Source organism: Amphiprion ocellaris, chromosome 13, assembly GCF_022539595.1.
Source record: "Amphiprion ocellaris isolate individual 3 ecotype Okinawa chromosome 13, ASM2253959v1, whole genome shotgun sequence".
NCBI lineage: Eukaryota > Metazoa > Chordata > Actinopteri > Pomacentridae > Amphiprion > Amphiprion ocellaris.
Window position 1 is genome coordinate 24,951,189 of NC_072778.1, and position 19,212 is coordinate 24,970,400.

At 41.5% G+C, this 19,212-nt stretch overlaps 2 protein-coding genes across 2 annotated transcripts in view; both read right to left on the reverse strand.

The window, feature by feature from the left end:
- Positions 1–4,893: 4,893 nt before the first annotated feature.
- Positions 4,894–11,554, reverse strand: exosc3 (exosome component 3). The gene is made up of 4 exons (XM_023295721.3): positions 11,237–11,554; positions 9,463–9,612; positions 9,209–9,360; positions 4,894–6,313 (listed from the first exon to the last, which is right to left on the reverse strand). The coding sequence occupies exons 1-4, from the start codon at positions 11,552–11,554 to the stop codon at positions 6,106–6,108; spliced, it is 828 nt and encodes a 275-aa protein (XP_023151489.3). The 3' UTR covers positions 4,894–6,105.
- Positions 11,555–16,996: 5,442 nt separating this feature from the next.
- stard15 (StAR-related lipid transfer (START) domain containing 15) overlaps positions 16,997–19,212 on the reverse strand; it is a 32,512-nt gene continuing 30,296 nt past the window's right edge. Inside the window, exon 7 of the mRNA XM_055016299.1 lies at positions 16,997–19,211. Coding sequence (XP_054872274.1) covers positions 18,996–19,211 — 216 coding nt within the window. The 3' untranslated portion in view covers positions 16,997–18,995. The remainder of the gene's footprint in view (position 19,212) is intronic.

The window sequence follows — 19,212 nt, forward strand, 5'->3', positions numbered from 1 at the left end:
TATGGTAACTAAAGCCATATAACCAGATCACCATGGTAACTGATGCAGGACAGCTAGATCACCATGGTAACTGATGCAGGACAGCTGGATCACCATGGTAACTGATGCATGACAGCCTGATCACCATGGTAACTGATGCCGCACAGCTAGATCACCATGGTAACTAAAGGTGTATAACCAGATCACCATGGCAACTGAAGCTGTGTGGCCAACTCCCCATGGCAACTGATGACACAGTAATATCACCACCAGATCACCATGGTAACTGATGCTGCACACCAGTTCTCCTCCTGATGATTCTTTCTGTTATCTATGATTGATGCCCATCATTTCTGATTGACATCTTGTTACTCAAAATCTGCCCAACCTTCCTTAAACTGACACCAAAATTATTCAGCATTTTCCAGAGTTAACCAAAATATGTCTAAAAAGACTGTGTGTCCAAAATATAAAAAGCCCACCATAAAGGAAGCGAACCAGAAAATTTTCATATTTAAGAAGCTGCAGCTCCAGAATTCCAGCTGTTTGAATAATCACTGAAACTGATTCATTGCAGCTAATCGAGTCAGATGTTCAGTCCTGACTGGAACAGCTTTCTGAGGACTTGATATTTTTGAGCTCTTATGTGGAGAAAAGTTCTTCAGGTGATCTCTCTCCAGACCTCACCTTTCTTCTTTTAGAACATGTTTCTGGCAGCAGTCAGAGGTTTATCTCAGAAAACATTCAAACATGATGATGCTGCAGCAGAACCAACCACACTTCCTGTTTTCAGCCACACAAGAACAAGTGACACGCATTTTACTCATCATTAGGACACCCCTCCCCCAGGTTTCCAGGAAACAGACTGCAGTTTGTCACAAATCACAGGCAGAAATGAAAGTTACAGCAAAAATCACAACTCTTTTTTCCTCACTGTGAGCTCATTTGTCACTGTATCTGCTTCACCCTCACTATACTTGACATTGTCATCTACACACTGTTTGAACTTTATTAGCAGTTATATATGTAGTATATTTAATGGCAGAGCCTTACACTATAGCAGTAAACTATGAATCAATTTCAATGTTAGCTTGTACTTTGTACGTATCATCTATCTTACCATGCATGTCTTGAACTGTGTTATATGTTCCGTGTTCCCCACCCTCCTCTTCTCCCATCCCTCCTGCTCCCCCTCCACCTCTCCACCTCTTCTGTCCCTCTCAACCCACCGGCCATCAGGCAGATGGGTCCCCCCACATAAAGAGCCGGGTTCTGCTCAAGGTTTCTTCCTGTTAAAAGGGTGTTTTTCTTACCACTGTCGCCTTAGGGCTGCTCTGGGGGTTCAGGCATATATGGGTTCTGTAAAGCGTCTTGAGATAATTTGACCTGTAATTGGTGTTATATAAATAAAATTGAATTGTAATATAAAGTTCTGCATCTCTATGGAAACATCACAACCATGGCTAGAGGCAGAGAGAACTCGAAGTATCACACATTAAAGTGACATAAGTTTAAAAAGAACTACTTTTGCTTGATTTTACAAAAATGGAATGTTCAAATCCACATCCAACATTTTCCCACAGGTGTGACCAGCAACGGAAAAGATGGTGGAACTGCAGTCTACACATTCTTATTTGTGATGTTCTGTCATCTGCTGGAGGCCAGAACCAGTGCAGCCTACCTAACATCTTAGAGCACTTCTATCTGCTCACAAGCTTTATGGAGATGTTGTTTTTCTTTTCCAGTAGAACTTCTCAGCTGCCTACAGAGCAACAACCACCACCAAATAGTTCACTGACTATGATATTACTGGGCTTGATTGGCCGACTCACCTGAGCTGAACCTATAGAACCCCATGTGGAACAGGATCAGGAGGAAGACAAAAAAAACCACCTGACCCAGAAATACTGAAGCTTGAAGACTGCCATCAAAGCAACATTCAACAAAGACCTCAGCAGAACAGACCTACCTCCATGTCACAGTGATGCAATAATTTGTGGTAAAGGAGTCCAAGCAAACTATTGGGAGAATCTGAGAAACGTGTTTTCCAGAAATTGGACAGTAAATCGGGCTGCATGGTGTATCAGTGGTTAGCACTGTTGCCTTGATCTTTCTGCATGTAGTTTGCATGTTCTCCCTGTGCATGTGTGGGTTTTCTCCAGGTTCTCCAGCTTCCTCCCACAGTCCAAAAACATGCAGAGGTTAATTGGTGATTCTAAATTGTAGGTGTGAATGTGAGTGTGATTGTTTGTCTCTATGTGTAGCCCTGTGATAGACTGTTACCTGTCCAGGTGTCCCCTGCCTTCACCCTAAAGCAGGGGTCCCCAAACTTTTTCCTGTGAGGACCACATAACTTTTCCCTTCTCGGATGGGGGGCCGGGGTCAGTTTGTAACAGAAAAAGTGTCACGATCACAGGGGTGCCTAAACGTAAACATTTATTGTTTTCCAGAAAGCCACACATAACCAAATATTAATAACCCTTTCCGGGATCTTTACAGAAAAAAAGTCAGGAAATAAATAATAACACTATTAATGAAATACATAACGCTATTTATGAAATAAATAATAACCAAATAACCCTCTCTGGGATCTTCACAGAAAAAAGTCAGGAAATAAATAACACTATTTCTGAAATAAAATTACACTATTTAGGAAATCAATAAATATCAAATAACTCTCTCTGGGTTCTTCACAGAAAAAGAAGCCAGGAAATAAATAACACTATTTGTGAAATAAATAATAACCAAATAACCCTCTCTGGGTTCTTCACAGAAAAAAAGTCCATGGAACACTAACTTTCTGTTGTGCCGTGCACAATCTTAACAGGTAAAAGTCCAGCTTAGTTGTCAGAGCAGAATCTCTTACTTAAATGACTCATATGAAAAGTCTCCACCAATAAAAATGAGCAGCTGCGCTGTTTCCTGCATGTCCGTGTTCTCATCCAGTGCTAATGAAAAAAAGTCCAATTCTTTGGTCTTCTGCTGCAGCTGGGTATATACATTACCCCCGATTTCTTCAATGAGTCTGGTGATTTTACTCGCCGACAGACTCACGGCATTAAAGACATCTTTCTTCTAGGGACACACCTCCTCTGCGACAGCATTCAAACATTTCTTGACAAATTCTCCATCAGTGAAAGGTTTACCGCTGCTTGCTATCAGTTGAGCAACTCGAAAGCTGGCTCGAACTGATGCCTGGTTCAGCTGAGCTTGGCGTACAAATGTATTCTGCTGAGCTAACAGTCCACTTTTTAGCTTTGAGAGATTGTCTGCTCGTATTTGGCCTTGCAAGCGATCATACTTGTCTTTGTGACGGGATTCATAGTGTCGGCGCAGATTGTATTCTTTGAATACCGCCACCGGCTCTTGACAGATGAGACAAACAGCCTTTTCTTTGCATTGAACAAAAAAATAATCGTTTGTCCACTGCAGGTTAAATACCCTGCATTCTGAATCAGTTTTTCCTCTTACCAAACCTTTTCGCCATTATTCCGTTTTATTTGACAGGGGCGAGTCTAGACTGCAGAAGGATGGAATAGAATGTCACGTTCTATGTGTGTATTAGTCTCGATCGCGTGGCCAGACTGAAAAAAATCATAATGCGTCTCTGGTATTGTTCAAGGGGCCGGACCAAATGTGGAGGCTGTATCCGGCCCGCGGGCCGTAGTTTGGCGACCACTGCCCTTAAGGCTGTAAATCCGCGCGAGAGAACGTGTGTGCATTTATACGCCGTGCGGCTTCTGCTTCCAAACTGCAGGGGGCAGTGTATCTCAAACACACGTCTACCTGGTCTACTGTGGTACTAAACTAGAGAAGAAGTTTGCCATTGTTTACACCATAGATATATATAGAAGCCTAGATACGCTAGCGCGCTGTAGCAGCCGGCTGAAGCTTGTTTTATGCTTACCGCATCCGCGATGTCCGTGCGGCTCCGTGCGGAAAAATTACGTCATTTTCGCACCCACTCCCCCTCCAGCGGCCATTCCACACGGCATTTTACCGAATAAAAGCATTTCAGCAGTTAGTTTTATTTCACACCATGAATACTTCATAACCCGGTTACCACGGTGATCTCTGTGTGATGAATCGTATAAGTGCACGTATTTCTAGACTTCAGCTATGAGTAGGTCCTGGCCCTCCGCCATGTTTTTCCGTGCGGCTCCGTCCGCGTTGGTTAGAAAAATGTGGAGGTGCGCGGAGCGGAAATTTTCCGCACAGAAAGGCTGCTCGAGGGGGCATGGATGCGAAAATGATGCAATTTTTCTGCACGAAGCCGCACGGACCTCGCGGACGCGGCAAGCATAAAATAAGCTTCAGCTGGGATAGACTCCAGCCCCCCATGACCCTAATGAGGATTAAAGGGTGTATAGATAATGGATGGATTGTAAATCTTTTTTTCATTGATCTTAGGAAATATTCTAATAATCTGAGATAGTAGATTTTTGATTTTCATTAGCTATAAACCATAGTCATCTAAATTAAAAGGATGATATATTTGACTTTACATGTAATGAATACAGAGTGTATCAAAGTTTACCTTTTTGAATTAAAGTACAAAAACAATGAACTTTTTAATGTTCTATTTTTTTTTATAAGCTCTAGTATATGAACCCTTCAGTGAACAAGATGGCAGTTATTTCCATGAAGCTCAAACTTAAAACAGTTTCTAAGTTTCCCACGTCACAGTTCTGATATCTCCAGATAATCTGCCACAATTAAGACAACATTTCTGGACTGCTGAGAAACATGAGAACAAGTATTTCATGTTTAACTTCCTTGATATGAAGGCTCAGATAAATAATGCGCAGGTATCATCTGATGAAGATCCGTTGTGAACAAACACAGATTTAAAGTGTTGCTGATCCTCATTAAGAACCTGAACTGAAGGAGCAGATTTGGAAATAATTAGCAGAATTATCAATAAACAAACTTTATTAGAAACAAAGAACTTCTGATTATCAGAAAAATACTTTTTACAGTCATAAAAATAAAAAAGCTGCATCTACAGGAGAGGTAAAGGACGAAACCAGGTCAACTTTCAGATGCTGCTGATTGTCCTCATTAACAACCAATCAGAGCCCTCAAACCTCCCCCAGAATCAGCTGTTCTTTATCTAACTGCAGTAGATTTAATGCAAAGTTTTACCTTCATACGATGAATATTTCCAGACTTACAGGCCCCTGAAGTCTATAGAGGTGGGTCCTAATTTTATAATTTTTAATTGACTTTTTTCCCATCATTTGAGCCTCAGAACTTCATCAGTACAGCAATTAGAAACATGGAGTTTTCGGGAATGGAAAATACATTTTAGCTCAATTGAAAACTGCAAACAAAATAATTTTATATCCACTCAAGGTAGATGAAAAATGTAACCTTGCATTCAATATAACTGGTTCTAAGAAACCATCTATTCCAAAGTTTGGTAGGAAAGTTGACTGAAAAAGTACTTTTTAAAACCAGAAACCCGATCAGTCCAGGGTACCAATGCTTGTTTCTATGAGATCGTGACACATGGATGGATGTAAAACTGATCTGGTGTAAGTTTTTAGCAGAACTCAGATGTGTTTTTCCTCCTAAATGTCATGTGTCTATGTGCTGGACTGATGAAGTTCTGAGGCTCAGAAATGACGGAAAAGGTCCATTAAAAAGTGATAAGTCTGGACCCACCTCTATGGACTTCAAGGACCTGGAATATTCTGAGTGAGATTAAACTCAAAGATTGGAAGCAAGAAAGAAGAGTGTTCTAGAGTAGACCTAACCACAACTGTACAGTTGTGGTTAGGTCTACTCTAGAACTTTCTACAGGGGATGTTCTCCTCTATGGATTTCAAGGACCTGGAACTCTGGAAATATTCACAGTATGAAGGTAGAACTGGGCTTCATGAAATATATGAAAGTAAATGTAGACAAAAATCATGTGTTTCTGAGGCCGTCGGGTTAAAGTCTTTCTCAGATTGGTTGATTTTCTGTGGAATGACCTGATTGTAAAACATTACCTTGAAGATATTTTAAACAAAGATTTTCTTGCTGGTTACCGGCCGACCGACCAACAGAACAAAATCCTTTTCTTGTAAAATTGTCAAACGTCTCACTGATCCTGCAGAGACAAACCAAATCTGAGGAGGTCTACAGCGCCCCCTGCTGGACCCTCCTGAACAGCTCTTTCCTCTGCTGGGCCGTCATGGTTTCACAGCTCTGCAGCAGGTTGGCGATGATCAGGGTCTGCTGGATGCTGGAGGATCTGACCCAGAGTCGGCCGTTCATGCCGACCACCAGCTCACAGGGGAACAGAGTCTCCAGGTCGGACCGGACCTCGTTGTGGGGGGACAGCAGCCTGAGGAGGGGGCAGGACAGAGACGGTAAGGTTGGACCGGGTCCATCTGACTGACATTAAAGGATCTTTCTGTTGTGGACCTCTACTGCAGAGGTGTCAAACTCGTTCTAGTCCAGGTGCCACATTCAGCCCAATCTGATCTCCAGTGGACCGGACCAGTAAAACCACAGCACAACAACCTATAACTAATCACAACTCCTAATGTTTCCTTTGTTTTAGTGCAAAAAGTACATGCTGTTTATCATTTACACATTACAACTTCCAGATCACAGTTTGTCTACAAAACATTTAGTCACAGCTATCTGGAACTGAACAATGTAGTATTTTATTTTATGATCAAAACGAAAAAAGTCAGACAAAAACACCAACAAAAACAAGAGAAAAAATTACAAAAACGAGACAAAATGACAAAAAATGAGACACGAGTTACAAAGCAACAAAACAGACAAAAACAAGACAAAAAAGGAACAAAACGACAAAAAAACTGCGAAAAAACACAAGCGAGGCAAAAAGGAAACAAGACAACAAAAATAAGAAAATGACAAAAAATAAGACAAACGACTTGACACGAAACAAAAGAGACAAAAAATTTGACAAAAAAGTTACAAAAGAAAAAACGAGACAAAAAAAAGACAAAACTGAGAAACAAAGCCACAAAAAATGGACAAACATCACAAGCGAGACATAAAAACACAAAAAACGATGCTCAAAACAACAAATAAAGCAATTCAATTCAATTCAATTCATCTTTATTGTCCCCTGAGGGAAATCTGCTTTGCAGGTGGGTTAAACAACGAACACAAAACATAGCAACACAACTCCAAACACAATCACTATCACAAAGATCAAAGGAAAATGCTGGCAGGGACAAGTGACCACACACTACGAGGGACAACTAAAGGCAGGATCATCATTCCACATCACAACCATTCACCTCTTTCTAAGATTCAAATTTAATCGTGTGATAACTTGGGCTACAAAAGAGTCCCTCATCCTGTTTGATTTGGCCTTTGTCACTCTAAATCTCCTGCCAGAGGCTAGGAGCTTAAACTCAGTGTGGAGAGGATGTTCAGAACACTGTGTGATGTCCTGAGCCTTAGAGTTCACTCTCTTCAGATGTGTTGTTGACAGGTCTGGTAATGTGACACCATGATTTTACTTGCAATTTTGACGATGTGTTCTAACCATTTTCTGTTTTCTTATGAAAGACTGCCAAACCATGTGATGATGGCAAAGGTCAGGACAGATTCAACCATGGAATGGTAGGACATTGTCAGCAGTTTGGTGCACACCCCGAACCTGTTGAGCGTCTGGAGAAAGTGCAGTCGCTGCTGTGATTTTTTGGACACATCTGTGTTTTCATTAAAAGATAGCTTACCGTCTATGACGACACCAAGGTACTTAAAGCTGGTGACGCGCTCCACTGTCTCCCCCTTGATCACAGTTAAAAATGGTGGTTTTGGTTTCCTTCTAAAATCTATGAACATGTCCTTGGTTTTTGTCACATTTAAGTTTAAAAATGAGTCGTCGCACCAGTGAATAAAATCATCCACCACCGGCCCTGGGGCTGTGTCTTCTCCCTGTAACAAGCTCACTATGACTGTGTCATCAGTAAACTTCAGGATATGTCTTTCTGAATGTAGACTTCTACAGTCATCAGTGTACAGGATGTATAAGACGGGTGAGAGGACACAGCGGAGGAGAGGAGGACGTCCGACAGAGCACCACTGACTCTCACACATTGTGATGTTTGTTAAAAAATCTAAAATGCAGCCAACGATACTAGGACCCAACTTAAAATTTGATAATAATTTAGAAGCTAAAATATGGGGCTGGATTGTGTTAAAAGCAGAAGTAAAATCTAAAAACAGTAGATGTGCGTGGGTGGCTGGGCCTTCAAGGTGTTTAAAAACAAAGTTGGCCAGGATCATTGTTGGAAGTGGGAGGCGGTTCAGTTTTTGACGCCTTAGCCTCAGGCGGACACCACCCCTCTTACCCCGCTTCTGTGTTTTAGCGTGCTTAAAACTTCCATTGAGTCTATAAATAGAGTTATTTTTCAGGTGCTGAACAAGCGAATCTGATAGAGGTTGAGATTTCTTCAAATGCAGCAACAAGCCCTTGGTGTATAGTAGTTTGGAGGAGACATCAGGGTGCAGGTGGTGACAGAAGTCACTGACGGCCAGTGAAATGGAGATTGTAGTCCACCAAATGAATGCGAATAACAGCTCCATTTCCAGTTATCCTTCAGTGTGTATGTCCAGGGATTGTCCAAGACAGGTGACAAACTAGTGGCGCATCAAATACAACCAAGATCAGGACGATTACCTGATCAAACAGACTCACGATAAGCACACAGACGTTCACCCTCCTGCCGGTCGCTACACGAGCAGCGCCCACAAAACAACAAAAATAAGACAAAAAACATAAGCGAGACAAAAAGGAAACGCAAAACGACACAAACATGAGACAAACGACTAAAGTCAGACAAAAAAAGGGAACCCCCCCCAGAAAATATTACAAAATGATATCAATGTTCTTCTGTACAAAACAACAGATGAACAATGAACAAACTAGTATTTTACTTTCTGATCCAAACAACTTGTCATGGTCTAGAAATTATTTTAAATTTATAGTTTTACTAATTTACAATCTGCATTTAATGTCTTCTCTGGAATTTTTACACTTTGAGAACCGGATATGGCCCTGTGGAGGACCGCTTTTGGCCCTCCAGAGGGTCACCCCTGCTCTGCTGGAACTAAGACTGAAGGCAGCTGACTGATTCATAGATTTTTTTTGGAAGCTGCTGTTTAAATGCAACTTATTTCAGTAAAAATGCAGATTAAATACGATACAAACAGTTCATACTGTGAGTACACTGATCTACAGGCGAATTACCTTCTGACCAGACCCAGAGACACTCTGAACAGCAGACCTCCTGCTCCAAACACTCCCATCCCATTGGCTCGTCCTGAGCTGTCGATACAGGCCAGCTCCGGCTCCATGTCCTTATTGGCTATGATGAACTGAGCAAACACCAGGTCGCCCACCTGCACAGGTGACACAGTGGTACATTTACTAACTCCAGCTCGAACTCTGACACTTTTCCTCCAACTCCAGTCCACTGTTGTGCTCCTTTCTCTGATGCTCACCTGGACGTTGGGTCTGTTCCTCTTGGTGGCGCCCTCAAACGCCAGGTAGGACAGAGACGCCTGCTCGCTTCCTCCCACGTCCACCTTGAACACGTCTCCGGATTTGGCCGTGACGATCCCGATGACGGTCTCTCCTTTAGCGGGGACGTACTGAGGACAGACGGACACACTCAGCATCGAGCTGCACCTAAAACATCCAGCATGGTTTACAGCAGGGGTGTCAAACATGCGGCCCGCAGGCCAAAAGCGGCCCTCCAGAGGGTCCAGTCCGGCCCTCAAAGTTTAAAAATTACAGAGAAGACATTAACTGCAGATTGTAAATTTGTAAAACTATAACTATAAAATAGTTTCTAGACCATGAAAAGTTCTGATCAGAAAGTAAAATACTAGATCGTTCAATCTTCTTTTGTCATTTTGTGTCTCATTTTTTGTAATATTTTGTCTTATTTTTTTTGTACTTTTTTGTCTTTTTTCATTTTTTTGTCTCGCTTGTGATTTGTCTGTTTTTTTGGTGATTTGTTCCTGTTTTTGTCATTTTTTTGTCTCGCTTTTGTCCATTTTTTGTCCCTTGGTAACTTTTTTGTCTCTTTTTTTTGTTTCGTTTGTCTCATTTTTTGTCATTTTGTTTCTTGCTTTTGTCGTTTTGTGCCTCATTTATGTAATATTTGGTCTTTTTGGGGGTTTGTTGTCTGACTGTTGTTGTTTGTCTCATGTTTTTGTTGTTTTGTGTTTCCTTTTTGTCTCCCTTGTGTTTTTTTGTCGTATTTTAGACATTTTGTGTTTTGCTTTATTCGTAGTATTGAGCATCGTTTTGGTCGTTTTGTGTTTTTTTTGTCTCGTTTGTGGATTGTCCATTTTCTTGTCATTTTGTTTCTCGCTTTTGTCAGTTTTTGTGTCGATTGTGTCATTTGTCTATTTCTGTCTCATTTTCGTCCCTTTGTAACTTTTTAGTCTAATTTTTTGTCTCTTTTTTCTTTTGCTTTGCGTTGTATTATTTTTGTTATTTTGTTTCTTGCTTTTGTCTTTTTGTATCTCGTTTTTCTATTTTGTTAATTTATTTTTATTTAATGAGATATTTTTATTATCCCTTATTTATCCCACGAGGGGAAATTCTGATTTTCGCATATCGTTCCAATTGGGGGATGGGTCAGAGCGCAGGGTCAGCCATGGTACAGCGCCCCCTGGAGCAGAAAGGTTTAAGGGCCTTGCTCAAGGGCCCAACAGTGATTGCAGCGGGGTTTGAACCTCTGATCTTCGGATCAGTAGTCCAGAAACTTGTGCCACCGCTGCCCGTTCTTTGCTATTTTGTCTTGTTTTTGTTGTATTTTGTCTTGTTTTTGTCTAACTTGTTTTGATCATAAAGCAAAATACTACATTATTCAGTTCCAGATGGCTGTGACTAAATGTTTTGTAGACACTCTATGATTTGGAAGTTGTAATGTGTAAATGATTAACTAAATGTACTTTTTTGCACTAAAACAGTTGTTATTTGCAGGTTATTATGCTGTGCTTTTACTGGTCTGGCCCACTGGAGAGCAGATTGGGCTGAATGTGGAACCTGAACTAGAATGAGTTTGACACCCCTGGTTTACATCATTAAGTGGAGTTCCCTTTACTTTTCTAAAGTGGACGGACAAATAAAGCCTTAATGTGTCAGTTATCTGAATGGATTTCTGACTGTTCAAACCTTAAATTGTCAGTTTTCTAAACAGATGTCTGCCTATTGAAACCTTAAACTGTCAGTTATTTAAATGGACTTCTGTCCCGGTCTCACCCTTCGCTGCTGGGAGTCTATCCAGAACACGTTGGGCGGTTTGTGCCGCAGCACGCCGCTCTTACACACCACCAGACGGTCTCCGCTGCGCCGCAGCCCCGGACCGCACACCGCCTTCTCCGGCTTCACGGCCTCCGTCAGAGAGATGGTGTCGTCGGTCTCGAGGGAGAACTCGTCCCCCGGTAAGAGGACATCCTCGACCCGCTGCTTCAGACTGGAGAACATTCTGCAGGTCCGAGTAACACTTAGGTCCGCACCGTTAATATTCCGGACCCGGATCAAAATCAGTGTGACACACAGGAAGCAGGAAGGCAGCATCTTCTTTTTCCTTTAGTGAATCATTAGCGCCACCAGCTGGTTGGAGTTTGGATTTCTGTAATTGTAACACTGGCTAAATATGACAGGTTAAATAAGAAACAACGCAGATTATTTTTAAACCAACTTTATTTGCAACAGAATGACAAAATAAACAAACACATAAATAAACATTCCTTTTTTCAAACATCAACAAACTTTAGTCATTAAAGTGAAAAGATTTTAATCTTTTTTTGATAATACCATCCTGTGAAATATATATATATATATATATATATATATATATATATATATATATATATATATATATATATATATATATATATATATATATATATATATATATATATATATATATATATATATATATATATATATATATATATATATATATATATATATATATATAATGGATCCCCATAAGGTGAAAGAAATTGAAAATTTCTTACAGAAGAAAACCTATCCAATTGGCTCTACAGCCAAAAGTAGATATATTATAAAGAGAAGATGCGAAAATTTCATCATTAAGGGTAAGTGCTGAGTCTTGCCACTTTAAAAATACAGTTCACTCCTCTACAATTACTAATATGTTTGGCCCAATAGATGGGCAGCTGCATTACATATGCTGCAGACGGCAGCAGGGTGAGCATTATGCCGACGTGGTAACCTCTCCTGAAGAGGCTGACCAAGTGTTCCTAGCCTTCCATGCCAGTGAGCATGGAGGCCACTGTGGCATGGAAAAAACAGTGGACGCCATAGCCCTCCGATATTACTGGCCTGGTATGGAAAAGGACATACAAAAATGGGTAAGTTTCATCAACATCTGTAAGTGACTTTATAAGTATCACTTTTGCAGCGTCTTTATATTCACTGTTGACCCCCTTAAAAATTTCCTTCAGATATCCGAGTGTCCTGAATGCCAGGCCAGAAGAAATGCATTAAAAATGAAGAAGGACTACATTCCTATTGAGGTGTTTGTATGTGGGGTTTTTTGTTTTATGTTTCTGTTCTTTTTTTCAAAAGATAAATTTCCACAATATGCTCTCTCTCCTCAGATAAATGAACCTCTGGAACTCGTAGGCATGGATCTGGTGGGCAAACTGACTCCAACTTCAGAGGAACACCAGTACATTTGTGTAATGGTGGACTATTTCACAAAATGGACAGAGGCCTATCCTTTAAAAACTGAAACTGCCATTGAGGTCACTGAATGCATTTTAAATTTCTTTTACAAATTTGGTGCACCAAAAAGGCTTCTCACAGACCAAGGACAAGAGTTTGTTAAGCAAGTAAGAACTTCTCATGCCATTTGTGGCTTAATTCCAATGGGGTCAATATTCATGCTTTTACTTCTATTCTCAGATCAACTATCATGTCTGTGAGAGGCTCTGCATTCAGAGAAGTCTTTGTTCTCCTTACCACCCTCAGACCAATGGCTTGGTGGAAAAAATGAATGGGACTATTCAAAGGTATTGTGGCTGCAGTTTTGTTTTTTTGACAGAAATTACTTTGTAGCTATGACTGATTGTGTTATGTATATGTCTGACCTTACAGAACCTTGACTAAATTGGTGGGGGACAAACCACACACTTGGGACAAACATCTCCCAGAAACCTTGTTTGCACTGAGAACCAAAAAAACGGCTGACAACAAGGTTCTCTCCATACTTCTTGATGTTTGGACGGGAGGCCAGATATCCAACAGAGGTTCCAGAACACTATGAGGTCTGTAGGACAGTATTTGTGTCTATGTGCATAGTTGTTGCAAGTTACCCATCTGATATGCTGACATTGCATCTTGTGTTTCTTGTTGTTACAGATAAATGAGGAGCTTGTACAAACAATTGCTGCCCATGAATCGTTGTCCTCAAGTGTCCAGGCCCTACCTGGACACTTCCTTACAGCAAAACAAAATACTGACAGAGTCAGGAAAAAAATTAAGTGAAAGAGAGGAGAGGGGCTGCGAAGAAGACTTTAGAGTGGGAGTCAAAGTCATGTGGCAAAACATCAGACAGGAGCAGAGGAAGGGTGGGAAAATGGAGAGCTCCATGCTAGGACCCTTTACAGTCTTAAAAATAGAGGGGAAAGGCGCTGACCTGGTGTCACACAAAAATAAAGTGGTCCATAAAGTCAATGTGGACCATTTGTGTAAATATATAGAACCTGCACCACGCATCCCAAGCAAATGGCCGACGGACTCTCCATCCACCCTTTCCACATCAGAAAAAAAACAACACTTTGGAAGCAGGTAATTATGGACAATTTTTTTTTTGTTTTGATTCGTCAAAATTTCTTTCCACAGTGGTACATAAAATTTGGGAAGGGCAAATGGAAGAACGCTCGTGGAGCCAGGTTGGCCCATACAAATTACCAAAAACCTGCAGCAACAACTTGCTCCGGGCAAACTTGTGGAGAGCGAAGTAAGCAAATTTAGAAAATGTATATAAATAAAACTGAAAGTGCCATTTTCTGTGACACTGATGTATAACTTGATTACAGATCATCAATGCATACTTGACTTCTCTTGTCCGTGATGTGAACACATCAGGAAAAAGATGTGTGATGTGTGATATATATATATATATATATATATATATATATATATATATATATATATATATATATATATATATATATATATATATATATATATATATATATATGCCAGCTACAACTGAAGAAGCTTTTTGTATGAAAGTGAAGTGGTCTGTGGGGGGTACTGTTGGAGTATGGGGTACCAGGCTCGCTGATACAAGCCATTCGGTCCCTGTAAAACCAAAGTGAGAGCTGTGTCCGCATACTCGGCACAAAGTCAGACGCGTTTCCAGTGGGTGTTGGACTCCGCCAAGGCTGCCCCTTGTCTCTGATACTGTTTGTGGTGTTCCTGGACAGGATCTCAAGGTGCAGCCGGGGTGAGGAGGGTGTCCAGTTTGAGGCCTCAGGATTGCATCTCTGGTTTTTGCAGATGATGTGGTTCTGTCGGCTTCATCAGATCGTGACCTTCAGCAGCACTGGAGCAGTTTGCCGCCAAGTGTGAAGCGGCGGGGGGGTGGGGTGGAGTGGGAGTTCTCTGCCGGAAACCGGGGGACTGCTCCCTCCAGGTTGGGGGGTAGGTCCTTCCACAAGTGAAGGAGTTCAAGTATCTCGGGATCTTGTTCACGAGTGATGGGAAAATGGAGCATGAGATGGACAGGCGGATTGATGCGGTGGTAGCAGTAATGAAGGACTTGTACTGAACTGTCGTTGTGAAGAGGGAGCTGAGCCACAAGGTGAAGCTCTCGATTTACCAGTCCATCTAGTACGTTCCAACCCTCACCTTTGGTCATAAGCTCTGGGTAGTGACCGAAAGAATGAGATCACGGATACAAGCAGCCGAAATGAGCTTCCTCTGTAGGGTGGCTGGGCTCAGCCTTAGAGATATGGTGAGAAGCTTAGATACCCGGAGGGAGCTCGGACTAGAGCTCCTGCTCCTTCACCTCTAAAGGAGCCAGTTGAAGTGGTTTGGACATCTGATTCGATTTAGTTAGGGCTGACTGGGGGACCCTGACGGGGTGGGCTGGTGTTTTCATTTGCAAAACTGACTTCCCCTCTTGACGTCCCTTTAGTTTGCCCCTAGTTATGCTGCTATAGGCCTAGGCTGCTGGGGAACCTCTCTTGATGCACTGAGCCCTTCTCTAACTACCTATGTATTTACTATATATACCATTATTGCATTACATTCACTCTGTTTCTTTCTGTGTCCTTTCTCCGAGTGTCCCTGGTCCCAGAGCTGGATGCTGGATGCTTCAGATGTGTGGCTGTGTTTTATGGTCCTTGTGTCCCACCCCCCCACCTCCCTATCTCTACCCCTCTATCTGTATCCCTCTATCTCTACCTCTACCCCTCTATCTCTACCTTTCTACCTCTTCTGTCCCTCTCAACCCGCCCGGCCAGCAGGCAGATGGGTCCCCCCACATTAGAGCCGGGTTCTGCTCGAGGTTTTTTTCCCTGTTAAAAGGGTGTTTTCCTTGCCACTGTCGCCTTTTGGCTTGCTCTGGGGGTCAGGCATATGGGTTCTGTAAAGCGTCTCGAGACAATTTGACTGTAATTGGCGCTATATAAATAAAACTGAATTGAATTGAATTGAATTCGGATGCCTCCAGGGAGACTTCCTTTGGAGGTTTTCCAAACACGTCCGCCTGGGAGGAGACCCCGGGGCAGACCCAGAACTTGCTGAAGGGATTATATATCTCTTCCGGCCTGGAAACGCCTCGGGATCCCCCAGGAAGAGCTGGAAAGCGTTGCTGGGGGGAGGGATGTCTGGAATGACCTGCTTTGTCTGCTGCCTCCATGACCCAACCCCTTATAAGCAGAAGAAAATGGATGGCTAGATGGTGAAACATCTTCAAGAACAAAAAAGAGAAGTCCAGCTCTCAGGATCACCCTGACCTGGATACTGAGAATTTAGATTGGCATTGTTGGAAACATTCAGGATAATGTAAGCACACAAGTCAGCGGCATGTAAAGCATAAATCTAGTAGTTTTTAGATACTTAAATGTGTAAATGTTATATATCCTGGCTTTAATGCTATACACACACATTACATGCAGTAATGTCTCATGGAGCAATAATGATAAACTGTATTTTTTACTCCTCCTCTCTAATACACCATGTCACTGGATGAAGGTGAATGGTACATTCCAAGATGGTCCAAGATGGTGTTGCAGGTGAGCTCCGACCTTCAGCCATGTTTTATACAGATCGCCTTCCCAGGAGAGGGATTTACCTTCACAGGAAGAGCACAACTGAATCCTTCTGAACTCTTATAGCAGCCTGAAGGAGAATAATCCTGCTGACCACTGACATCACAGCATGACTGCTGCTTTATCTGTTTCCACATAGAGCTACTGAGTCACCAAAGCAGCATTTCTGCATTTGCTCAGCATAGCAAAGTCACCAGGTATTTCATGTTCAGTGGTTTAATATTTGTTCATTAACCCCTTGACGCCTGTATTTATTTACAATTAAATAATTTTGTGTGTGTGTGTGTGTGTATGTTATGTATATTCTGTTTTTTGTGCATGTTAAAGCTCTGTAAACTTGAGTTGGCATAAATTTGGACATTTTTGTCATTTTAGATAGGAGTCATTCTAGAACCTTTTTCATTGTTTTGGATTATTTTCAGCCATTCTGGCCACATTTAAAGTCTTTTCAGACATTCTTTTGCCAGTTTAAACAAATGTTGTCAGTTTGTACATGTTGTTAGTCATTTTAGCCAAATTATGAGTCACTTTAATTTGCAAAGTGAGATAATTTGCTTACTTCACATCATAAAAATAAATACGCTGCCATCCTACAGGTTTGTTTCCAGATGAAGAACTTTTCATCACCTTTTGTATCTGAGTGAACCCGGTCAAGCTGAACCACAAAGAAAAACTGTTCTCACATCAGACTGAAACAACTCTGCCTGATTTAATGTGGTTTTATTGCTCAGGTCGAACAAATCAAACAATATTTTTTTGTCCAAACCAGGATGATGATGAAGCTTAAGACAGTGTGTCAAGCATCCACATGTAACACAATGGTGACCTCATTTCAACATTAAAAAGACAGTTAAAACCACCTTCTGTCCACAACCCAGAGATGCTGTTTAGAGTCATACAGAAGAAAGGAAACCAGAAAATACTGACACTGAAGAATCTGAAGTCGCAGAATTTAGACAGATTTTAAATTTAAAAATAAACTGATTAATCCCTTATCAGATTAATTGGTGATTAATTTAATAGCTGACAATTCATTACCCGCTGCAGCTTTGTTTTCATGACACAGCTTGTTCTGACATTTCCTCTACTGATTAATGGGCTGCAGCCCATTAATCAGTTAGTTTGATGAGATTGTCAGAAAATTATTCAGCAGCTATTCTGAGGATCAATGAATTCAATCGATTCCACTTGATTAATAATAAATCAATAAGGAAAATGACTGTTTCTTCTTGCAACACCATTTAAGAAGCAGAATGTAGTCCTGATCGTTGTGCAGAGGTGACAGCTTGCTAATTTGCCTGAGCAGAGGCGTCTTCAGAACACCTGGAAACACCTGGTAGAGTATACGTTTTCAGTGCTTTCATCATGTTAAAATGACTCCTGGTGTCTTAGAAGCGAGGACATGAAGCTGCCGAATGAGAAAGCCACTGCAGGTATTTCACCCGTCATTTGGATCACTAGATAAAAGATGTGGCAGTCGGACACAGCTGCGTCTCCGAAACCTCGTCTACTCGAGCTGCATTTAATAAACTGGATCAGCTGTGGGAGACAGCAGTGTAGCTGCCTGGGAAGTCATGTTAAGGGTTCAATATTTTCAGAAATAAAATTTCCACAGCCATGACACTTGGTGAGGACACAGACAGCAGATAAGCAGCTCCAGCAGAGGACACAATTTTCATTATTGGCTGTTGAAGCTGGAAAAAAGTGCTACATTTTCAAACAAAAGGTGGTATTGTGACCCCGGAAAGTTCCTGTAAGTGTATATATATGGATGCATTATTATTTCCTACTAAAAATAGAGTCTGTGGGTGACATTTCACCAACTGATTAGGCTTTTTGAAGAATCACGTTTAATTTCAACATGAAGACATCATGGAAGCAGCTTGTAACGTACATATAATCACAACAACATATAAACACCAGTTGTTGTCTCCTACATCACCATTTTTGTCAAAATAATAAAAAATGATTGAAGTTTGGTTGACCATATTTGCCATATATCAAATTCTACTGATGTTAGAGCATCAGAATTTGGTGAAATGTCAACCAAAGACTGTAGTTTTAGTAGGAAACAGAGATACTTCCATATATACACACTTACAGGAACTTTCTGGGGCCCAAATACCAATGTCATTTGATAATTTGGCACTTCTTCCATAGTCAAGTAGCAACCACTTAAAATGTGTCCTCTGCTGAGCCATTTAATCACCTGGATCTGCTGGAAGCTATTCTGTCTGGGTTCTCACCAGGTTTCATGGCTGTGTGAGTTATTTCTGGAGAACCTTAAAAATGGCTTCATGTTCTGTTTGTTTTTCTTTTTGTTTGACATCATTAAAAATAACGCAAGCCTGAAAAAAATGAAATTCTCAAAATTCAGCCAAAATATTTAACAGAACTTAGTTTTGGGTTCCAAATAACAAATAAGTGAACTGTACAGAATCTGAGACTTTGAGTAAGCTGGCTGGAGGATCCTCCATGATGGTGGATTCCACAGCAGGAGAGAAGTTAGCATCAAGAACAGCAACCAGAGTTTCTACATTCCTGAAGAGAACCTGAGTGGCTGCAGACAGAAGCAGAAACAGAACGAGAACCAATAACAGAAACAGAACAGAACAGGAGTGGCTGTAGACATTCAGGCATGTTTCCAGTTTCCAGCTTCAGTCCATCTGATCAAGCAAACCGACAGAGGAACCAGAGACGCTCTAGGTCTCCTCGTCGTCGCTGTGGTTGGTCTTCTCCTCGCTCACGCTGCTCTCGTCGATGTTCTCCAGGGAGTCGGCGCGCTGCAGTGTCAGCTCCGACACGCTGATGCATGGCAGCGTGTTCTGCTCCGGAAACATCCACGGCTTCAAGGAAGGGTTGTGTTTCCGCTTCCACTCCGGGTACTTCAGGGACGCCTTGTAGATCTTCCTCATGGCC